Here is a 10,323-nt window from a genome sequence, read left to right on the forward strand (position 1 = left end):
CTTTGGGGCCTTAGCCCCGGTTCCACTTCTGTATAAGGGACGCGTTTCCCTTTTGAATGCCTTTTTATGTTATTATTACTTATCAGAAAAAAAAAAAAAAAAAAAAAAAAGTAAAATCTGAAAGAAAATACATTCTACTGCAACTCATAAAACTGGGAAGTAAAATACGTTCTAATATGTGTTTTGGTCCAGAATGCAAATCGGTTTACTCAGAACAATATCTTGACAGAAGTTTACCTGGGATTTGCTCTATTGCTTCCTGTAGAGCAGTAGAGAGTACCTTCTTCTTTTTTCTTTTTTTTTCTCGTTCTTTTTGGTCATCAATATGTGATTTCGTGATTTAATTTCAAAGAAGCTAGGTAAGTTTATTTATTTATTTTTCATTTTTTTGCAAATAGTCAAGTAAGATGTGAGGGAAATTTATCGAAGTCAACTTACAATGTGATTGTACTATTAGAAAGATATGTTACTCGGATTCTTATGATATGGCAATTTTTAGAATGTTAGAAATTTTGTTTACTTGGATTCTTATGATATGGTGATTTTTATAGGTTTGGAGCGCGTACAAAGACCAGAAGCATGATCTTTTCCTTCCTTCAAATGCTCAATCTGCAGCTGCTGGAGTTGCTGGTCTAATTGAGAGTTCCTCTTCTAGGCTTACCTATGCCCTTACAGCTCCACCACCACAACCTAGTCATATGAAACCTCCTGCTTCAGTCGCATCAGACTCAAATGGAAAGCAGGATCTGCTTTCATAACAGGAACAAGTTAGGAAAAATCACATTGCCGTGGTTTGATGAAGCAGTTGACAACACACTTTGACGTAGTCTTTGAAAATTGTGATCAGCTTTCATGTGGATAGAGTGAAGAGAGACATCACCACCATAATCAGATGGAGTTGTCACTGAAGTCTCATGTTTTACATCTCTGTACAGCACATTGTATACATTCATTTGTCCTCTCCCCTCCTCTTCTATGGTGTATGCATGAGGTGGGTGGAGAGATTTTTTAAAAGAGATTTCAAAGTACATGCCTTTGGATGTAAAGAGGACCTCTGACGTGTTGTATATCATGTTAATGCCCAATTTTCTATAAATAGTTGAGGTGATTTTTGTTGAATGCATATTGGTTTTATTCCTCGATGTGAGGTGTTTTTATATATATAAAGGCCTTTTTTAGTGTGAGTGCTTTTTGTTTCTGTAACGATTTGTTTTTATATGTTTGTCAGTGGTGTTCCATTGTTCCTCCGCTTGAATTTCTGCATCTGTTTTCCTTATGGCTAACTGGCTATGGGCTCGTTTTGGACAGAGGGACTTCAATAATTGGGTTTGGACCTCGGTTCTGTTTGGCTAGAACATGTGGGCCTAATCCTTGTTGCGACAATGATATAACCCTTCGGTTTCTTTATATTTTGTCAGTGGAAGTTGTGATTCGTTGAAGATTTGTTGATCTCATTTTAAATCCAACACATCCGAGAGCACATCCGATGTTAAAAGTTAGACTGTGTATATAAATTACTCCACCCAAAAAGATCTGTTGGGCCCGGTGGACCGATATTTCCACATATTTATTTACTCAAGGGCCATGTGAATCTTAAAGGAGATTAGTGGGTTGGATAAGGAAAATGGTGACAAGACCTGAGATATAATGGTGACGGGTGAAGAATTTTCTCGGTAACCCAAACCTCACACAAACAGAAATGAATTTGTCCTCCCTCGGGATATCAAATTACATTTTTCAAAGCAAAATACTATTATTATTGTAGCTACCATTATTCATCTCCACATTGCATTGAATGTCACAATTAAAGACAAGGACGGAGAGGATTGAAAAGGTCATAGACAACTAACTTACCTAACTCATATATACCCTACAAATACAAGCTACCCACAAATACAAAGGAGAGATACAACCTCCATATCAAAAACAAAAGACTACCCACAACACACACACACACACACAAACACAGTAATTAGAATAATCAGAGAGCTAGAAAGAAAAGGGATCGAGTATATGCAATGGGGAGGGGTAAGAAGCTAGTGGTGTTCTGCATAATAGCGGCAGCGTTGGTGGCGTCCACAATGGGTACGATGGAGGAGGATGAGAAGGATTGTGCGGACCAGCTGACGAACCTTGCAGCTTGCATTCCGTATGTGAGTGGCAGTGCCAAGAAGCCGACGCCTGAGTGCTGCGAGGACACACAGAAAGTGAAGAGTGCAAAGCCCAAGTGTCTTTGTGTTCTCATCAAAGAGAGCACTGACCCCTCCATGGGCCTCCCTGTCAATACCACTTTGGCACTTCAAATGCCCTCTGCTTGCAACATCGATGCCAAAGTCTCCGATTGCCCCAGTATTTCCTAGCTCCAATAATACCCTCCCTCCCCCTGCAAATAACAACATATATATATATATATATATATATCCCTATCTAGTTTGATTCTTGGGGAGAAAACTAAAATAAATTTCAGGACATGGATACTCTCCAATATTTTCTGTGTATCTCCTAGCCTAAATCTAACGGTTACATAAAAACCACATCATCATCTTTACTGGATTAAATTGTGCATGAAATTAAGAATAGTGAGCTGTACAAATGATGAGTTTCGTGTTTTCTTGCCATAGAGACTTGGAGATACTTGGAGCGAAAAGTCATAGGAGAGAATCCAAATCCTAATTTTTAACATAACGTGATATTGTTGGTCATATAACGTACTAATATTGATATTGAAATGTTATAGCAATATAGGCCACAAAATGGTATGCGCTAGTCATATGCCCAAGGTTGACATTTTTTCTTTTCTTTTCTTTTCTTTTCTTTTCTTTTTGTGGGTTATGGATAATGGGTGTTTTGAATACTTCTGTCTCTTCCATAGCATCCTGGTCGAAATAATCACTAGGACAAGACATTAAGATCGATGGAACATTAATTTGCTTCTACAGATACTTGGACGTTAGACTTGATGAATATTTAATTTCGATTACAACTTGGAAAAGAACTTTAATTTATTGCGATGGCTTGATGATATAATAATTATTGTTTGATGTTGTTCACAGCATTACTGAATCTCCCACCGGATTCACCAGACGCGAAGATCTTTAAAGAAGCGGATGGAGGTACTTCAACCACCAGCTCAGCGACAAATTCACCACCATCTTCCACATCGGGGACTTCACCGTCGTCATCTTCTTCCTCGGGGACCGGTTCAAGTAAGGATTCGAAGGCCACTCCAACCAGTAATGAGGGAGAAAAGCTGAATGGGCACTGCATGTTGGTGATGCTAATGAGCTTGGCTTCAATTGCATGGATGTTCAATATCTGAGCTAGTTGCCAATCAGTCCTCAACTTGTGACCCATGGAGGGAGAGAACGTTGTAGAACTTTAGTAGTAGTAGTAGTAGTGGTAGTTAATCAGCTTGGTTTTTGCCAGCTTGTTCTCTCTTCAACTTTCTTAATAACGAAAATAAGATCAATATTATGATCACCGAATGAGAAGGTTTAATGGGAAAGATACAATGAGGCTATCAATTTTATGATTGAATGAGAACGTTTCACACGAAAGATACAATGAGGCTAGCAAGAAACTCAATCTTAAATTTTTTATAATATTTCAAAAACATGAAAAGGCGCACAAGACATACATCAACTTAATCAATTTATCTTTTTAGGTAATAATTCGCCACAAAAAGATAATTAAATATTCAGTTTCAATTTCACTTTAGACAAATTTGGTGGATAGCTGCCAATCAATCAAACCTTGATAGCTTCTTGTTGATGACAAAGCCAGAGAAGAGAAAAGCAGGTCTAAGCAAGAAAAATACTTCTTAAAAACTAACGAAAATGATGATATATCTGAACTCGGCCTTGACCAAAATTTGTGACTTCAACCAACTTGGCATATATTGAGCCTCTCGCTAGTTGCCATCTTAATGCCTGTTCAATCATCATGCAATTTGTTCCATATATCGGAGGTGAATTTCACAACCTTCAATCTTGTATTTTCATTTATAAATTTCAATTGAAATACAATTTATCATATAAGCTTGTCGAAGACTCTTGATTTGACTCTGTACAACACCCGACTTGATGGCCAAAAAATAGGTCAAGAATCAGTCCAAGAGAACTTCTCCCCATTCAAAAGGCTAGAGAATTCCAGACTGATTGCATAACATCCCCAGTAATTTAAATCCTTGACCACTTCACGTTTGCTGACTGGAATCTACTGTAGCTGCCAAGATCTCATTGCTCTCACCGATCTCATATTTGCAAAGGGGACATGAAGCATTGATCTTCAGCCATTTATCCACGCATTCCATATGGAAGAAATGTGCACAAGGAAGCTCCCTCATCTCATCATTATCGGCATATTTTGCCAAGCAAATACAACATAACTGCACCAGTTTTAAAGCACTCACTGTTGGTCAAAACGAAACAAAGGAGAAAGAACAACAACAACAACAATATATGGGAACAGAACAGAATTAATACCCAACAAGAAAACCTTAATCCATGTCTGTCCACGAGGGGAAAAAATAAAATAAAAAAATAAAAAAATGAAAGTAACTAGACCATTAGCCAGTGTGATTTCCTTTAATTAAAGGTCACTGGAAGAGATGGAACTGGGTACAAACCCAACTTATATTATTTGCACAAAGTGGCTACCCACAAATTCAAGTCGCGTTCTCATGCTTTCCAGATAAAAGCTTTTACCCACTGCACAAAAACAGTGCCTTTACAGTGGACATTGTAACTCATTAACTGTTTCTTTCTAAGTGAAGTTCACGGACCTGCTATTTCCTCTTCCCCATTAGCATTAGTAGGGATGCTTACGGTAGAGGTGTGGGATAGGATATTGCAATGGAGCAGAAGTTGCACCTCCTATGGAGATGTGCTGAATGCACTATAAAAAAGTATGCAATTTAACTTATATATGGTAGGCATAAACTATGAACAGTAATGTTCTGATAAAGAACAACAAATTAGGGAACACATATAAAACATGGCAATGCTATTTCATGCTACGAATCCCAAATTATCAAATAATATAAAACCATTAAAAAAAGATTTACAGAACTTACAGCATCTTCCCCAGAAATGGCACGCTCCTTTTCCGTTCCTACTGCTATAAAACCACCTTCATCAACTCCTGAATTACATGCTCTGCTATTGCTGCTTCCACCTTTTTTTAACTTAAATTTGTATGTTGGCAGAGCATTAATGATTTCTTCACTGGCTCCTCTCATTCGATTCATATCGTCACGGACACCCAAGATTGAAATAATGCAAGGCAAGCAGCAGCATATTAATGCGCATAAAATGAAGGGCATAGCATACCCAATACAGCTAAAGGTAAGGAACACAATACATAATCTGCAAATGAGCCAGATAACACGTTAGGCTTTCCTAATAGGATGGAAGCAAGAGAGAAAATGTTTTTACGGGTCATCAACTGGTACCTATACAAGTTGGGAGCATCAGAAGAAGACGAGTGGCCTCCAAAAATCCATACATTGCCGACTACAAACCACACTGCAAAGAAGCAATCCAAGGCCATCTTAAAGTGGTCCATTAGTACACTGAGCCTGTTAAGAATTAATAATTGGTAAGCCACATAGTCATATATAGAATTATGATAAAAGCTATGTGGAAACACACTCAAATCAAAGATTTGCCAACAATAAAATGCCTAAGTAAGAACAACAGTTACATGAGTGCATGTCTCTAAGTTCCACAACAAAGGGCAACGCTTTATTAATTCAATGTCCAATTTTGTTTTCCCTTTTTTCTTTTGATACCCACACATAAAGAAGTGCACATGCCTCTTGCCTTTACCATTCAGGTCCATATCTGAATCATCTCCAACTTATACCATGTGTTGCCGTGTCCTAATCATGTGCAAGACACACTTTAAACTGTCCAAACATGTGCATGATACCATTCAAAGTGCAGTAACAGTGGTATTTTTAAACTAATATATGAACAGTCAGTTAGGATGGTCTAGCATTAAATGCTGTTGCTGTAATCTGCTTACATTTCAATAGAGGAAGGTTCCGCCGTGCGATTACTTTCACCTATTAATATTCATGTTCAGAAAATGGCAATTAGAATTCAACCCAATATATACATATATTTGGGTAAGGAATTGAACCCTTAAGTATTTATATATTTTGCAACTAGAATCCAACTCTTATTTTTCTTATTAAGGTAATTAACCCTTGTGTGCATATGTGTGTGTGTGTGTGTGTGTTATTTATATTAAAAGATATATCTGGATGAGCATTTTGACATAATACGACATAAAGAATGGGATGTGAGAAATGGCAGAGGAGAATAATGAAACCTTTTAACCAAACTAGTAGTAGTAAATCTTCTTTCAACAATGAGTTGTAAGAAATGCAACATGACTCATGTATCCAAATTCTAAAATGTTAAAGCATTATTTTTACATTTTTTTTTTTTTGCTAAGTAAATTAAAGCATTATTTTTACATAATTCCAAAATTGTCGAAAATTGTAAAACTTTTCTTGATAAATGAAAAGAATGTGGAGACAGAGAGAGAGAGAGATGGGTTGTGCATGTCAATATTTATTAGATCTACAACAGGTCTGCACTTAAGAGGTTAAGCAAACAATTCTATCTAAAGTCCATGATAGAATTTTCAAATTGATCTTGTGATGTTTTCAGCTGCTAAACAAAGACATTACTTGCATACAAAACAAAAAGAAACACATAAAATTCTAACATTTATCATAGAACCTAATTTTACTCATCACCAGGTTTTGTGGCTATTCTAATGAACTGAAAGGAATCCAAAACTACTGAGCAACCTATAGTAGCACATGTTAAATATGCAAACGAAACCAGGTTAATACAAAATACTAGGGAAGAAATGCAAGTAAACATGTTATGTACTGTGGAATTTGATATCCAAAACATTATGAGAAACAAAAAAGCAAACACTCACCTAGCATTTGGAGCTTCCATTGTTTGACCATTCCAAGTCCCTCTAGATGTATTCTGACGATCTTCCTCATCTGAGGACCGAGTTAATGCAATATTAATGTAAGAATTTGGTTCTGATGCAGAGTTGCCTTGAGAAGAGCCCTGACGCATTTGAGTCGACCCCTGCTCAGTACCTTGATGGCGGTGGAGATAACGCCAGTAAAGGATTGGAAGACTTGCGGCACACCCAGCTGCATAACCCACAATCCAAGCAAATAATGGAGTTTGTGGGTTCTCATTTGTTGACACTGACAATACAACAATGGCAGCAATAATTTGGCCTAAAGTGAACACCAGCTCAATGGAAAGCCATAACACAGTATTAAATGGGCTCCGATGACGACGGCCAGAACCTTCCCCTCTTCTCGAGAGTGAGGAACTCCTAGTGTTTGATCCATTGGATAAAGTTGAAGTAGTTTGAGTTATAGGAACCCGGGCACTACTTGATGGTCTCCCTTCGTCAGCGGGCAGACTCAAGCCACGAGGAGACTCATTATGACATGAACCCGATGAAGAAGCGTCATGACCCCTTTCTATGTCAATAACATGTTCATGACTTTCATGGTTCTCTGGCCGCTCCATGAGCAAAGGGTATTTGTCGATTGGGTTATCTCGACTTGTTTCTTGACAGGGAACAGACATTGTAGTCCAATAAAATTGCAGACAAAAGAATCATATAATTTAAGTTATCAATATGGCTCCTTTCTGCATGAAGGCCTGAATATTGTATGGAATGCCAAAAGGACTGCAGCACAAAACCTCAAAAAATTTACTATACTTGTTCTGAAGGTGAATGAACCAAACCTAGTATGAGAGACCAATCACAATTTAGTTTCCTCTTCACAGAAAAAACAATGTAGACAAGCAAAGAAAGGAACACATTTATTATAATGGTTAAGATTCTGATAAATAAACAAATAATGAAGTGACTACACGAGCAATTGGTTAAAATTCTGTTAAATAAACAAATAATGAAGTGAATACATTAGCAATTCACCATACATATTTACTGTTTTTCCTTTCTTTTTTTCAGTATGCAACAACATGGCACATGTTGCATCTAAATAATTCTAATTCAATCATGTGTTTGCTAAAAGAGCAACACATGCCAGTGGATGCTCTTCTACAACTTAATATACCACTGTAATGAAGACAATACAATCTAAAACCATAATCTTTGCCTGAAACAAATCAAGCTCACAAACACCCACACCTAATATACTAAGTCATCAAGATTAAGATGAATTAAATACAAAACCAATATAAAATCAAATTTATTGGGGCTAGCCCAATGTACGAGGCTCCCGCCATTGATGGATCTGGGAAGGATGAGATGCACACAGCCTTACCTCCAAGCTAGAGGGGAAAACAGACCTAAAAAAAATTAATGGCTCTTGCTTAAAGATGGAGCAAAGGGTAGGATATTCAAAAGGGGAATAACAAAGCTCATGAAGCAATACCTTAATTTCAAGTGAATCTCAAGTCTTGAACAATGACAACTCCAACCAAGAAGGAACACTGCATCCCTGTTTGGTTGCAGAAAAAATGTAGAAAAAAAAAAAAAACTAAATTCTGAATTTTTATATTTCCCATTCTTCGGCACCCAAGAAAAGAGAATCCTCAATTCAATGAAGCTAAATACGTAAATTACAATACCAAACTATAAGTTCATTCTATTTTTATATCCTCCAATTAATTTTATTTTTCTTTCTTTCAATTTATTCAGCTGCCAAACAGATTTGAATAAAAAAACCAAATAGAGAAGCAATAACACCAAAAACAACCCAAAACCCTAATTCCAAAATGACGGTCATCAAGAACTTGTACTCCTAATTCATAACAGTCTCAATCAAACCAATCGATTCAGCGAATACTACAGCTTTCAAGATAAATTTATACGAATAATGAATCGTATAGCTGAATGATTAAAAAATGACATAAAAATGGAAAAAAGTTTGAATAGTATTAAGATTATGAATTGAAGACAGAAAAATTACCTGTAATTTACTTGGTGATGACAAGTCTTCTGTATAATTCAATCCTCTATATTTTCTCTGGCTTTCATATTTTCTCGAGAAAATAACGTCAGCTATCATCGACCGTGGCTTCACCGACTCGTCTTAGAATCGGAGAGAGAGAGAGAGAGACGAAATGTATAAAATAACTCTAATAATTACAAGTCCGTATTGGGTCTGTTTGGTTGCCGTTCAAAGGCAAGAGAATTTGGGAAACAGCACTGTAGTTTGGTACTTTCCATAATGCGGAAGAAGCACGTGAGAGTCATGTGATACATTTATTATTTTTTAGTGTCAATTACAATTTTCTAAAGTGGATCATTTAATCATTATTAATTTATTAAATTTTAGAATTCTCAATGATAAAAAAGTCACTCCAAACAATATGCTTTTAATTACAATAATATAACATAAATGAAATCTTTAAAAAGTGAAGCACCTTTAAGTATATATTTATAGGTAATACAAATTTATATATGTGTGTAAATGTAACCTGAATCATGAGAAAATTCAAATTTTACCTACTTATAAGTCTATATGTAGCTATATAATTTTTATTTTAATAAATTTAATTATGCATTATAAAAATACTTAAATAATATTTAAAAAGTTGTGATACACAATAACACAAGTCAAACAAACACTTCAACCAAAAGCCTTATAAAGCATTTTTAAATTCTACAAAAAATAATGCCTTGTTAATATTTTTTTCCCTCAAAAGTTTAAGTAAACGTATAATATTGTCTTGAATAAAGTTGAAATGTTTAATAATTATTTATTTAAAATTTACAGAGAGCGGATGTTTATTGAAAAATTTGTTATTTATGTTGGGAGAGTAAATGTTAATTACATGGCCTGCACCGAAGTTAAAATCTTATTATGTGTCGGAAAAAGAAAATGTTGATTGCTTGGCATGCACCGCTAAATTCTCTGTCAACTTGAGGTGAGAAAATTATTATCATTATTATTATTATAATAAAATTGAAATGCAGTAAAGGTTTAGCTGCTCCCTGGTACAAATAGTATTGTCGTTAGTACTAGCACGAGATGTGTGTAGCCAACGTCCAATGGTTAGAAATACGTTATGATTTTATTTTTATTGGATTTAAATCAATACAATAAAAATATATATAATGAAATATAATTAAAAAATAATGACATAACCTAAGTCATATCAAGCGAAAGCGAGAGCGAATTTAAGAACTAGAACATGAGAACAGCAAAATTATGTCATAAATAGTGAGAATTTGAACAAAAATGTGCGTGTAACGTGAAAACGGGAACGCGCTAACGACTCCTATTGAAAAAGA

The 10,323-nt window shown here is 35.8% G+C and overlaps 3 protein-coding genes across 4 annotated transcripts in view; 2 read left to right on the forward strand and 1 right to left on the reverse strand.

The window, feature by feature from the left end:
* Positions 1 to 1,184, forward strand: part of LOC132277227 (dnaJ homolog subfamily C GRV2-like) — a 28,268-nt gene extending 27,084 nt beyond the window's left edge. The window contains exon 22 of the mRNA XM_059779011.1: positions 552 to 1,184. Coding sequence (XP_059634994.1) covers positions 552 to 758 — 207 coding nt within the window. The 3' untranslated portion in view covers positions 759 to 1,184. The remainder of the gene's footprint in view (positions 1 to 551) is intronic.
* Positions 1,185 to 1,882: 698 nt separating this feature from the next.
* LOC132277229 (non-specific lipid transfer protein GPI-anchored 14-like) lies at positions 1,883 to 3,543 on the forward strand. The gene is made up of 2 exons (XM_059779014.1): positions 1,883 to 2,349; positions 3,054 to 3,543. The coding sequence occupies exons 1-2, from the start codon at positions 2,019 to 2,021 to the stop codon at positions 3,317 to 3,319; spliced, it is 597 nt and encodes a 198-aa protein (XP_059634997.1). The 5' UTR covers positions 1,883 to 2,018; the 3' UTR covers positions 3,320 to 3,543.
* A 425-nt stretch (positions 3,544 to 3,968) lies between these two features.
* LOC132277228 (E3 ubiquitin-protein ligase At1g63170-like) lies at positions 3,969 to 9,214 on the reverse strand. Of its 2 annotated transcripts, none has more exons than XM_059779013.1 (5): positions 8,996 to 9,214; positions 6,961 to 7,743; positions 5,453 to 5,578; positions 5,075 to 5,366; positions 3,969 to 4,387 (listed from the first exon to the last, which is right to left on the reverse strand). In XM_059779013.1, the coding sequence occupies exons 2-5, from the start codon at positions 7,638 to 7,640 to the stop codon at positions 4,196 to 4,198; spliced, it is 1,290 nt and encodes a 429-aa protein (XP_059634996.1). In that variant the 5' UTR covers positions 7,641 to 7,743; positions 8,996 to 9,214; the 3' UTR covers positions 3,969 to 4,195. The 2 variants fall into 2 exon arrangements, with proteins under 2 accessions (XP_059634996.1, XP_059634995.1); XM_059779012.1 differs by having other exon boundaries at positions 6,961 to 7,802.
* Positions 9,215 to 10,323: the final 1,109 nt, after the last annotated feature.

This window comes from Cornus florida, unplaced genomic scaffold, assembly GCF_030987335.1.
Source record: "Cornus florida cultivar Cherokee Brave unplaced genomic scaffold, ASM3098733v1 CherokeeBrave_3.0.0_Hap2_Chr10, whole genome shotgun sequence".
Taxonomy (NCBI): Eukaryota; Viridiplantae; Streptophyta; class Magnoliopsida; order Cornales; family Cornaceae; genus Cornus; species Cornus florida.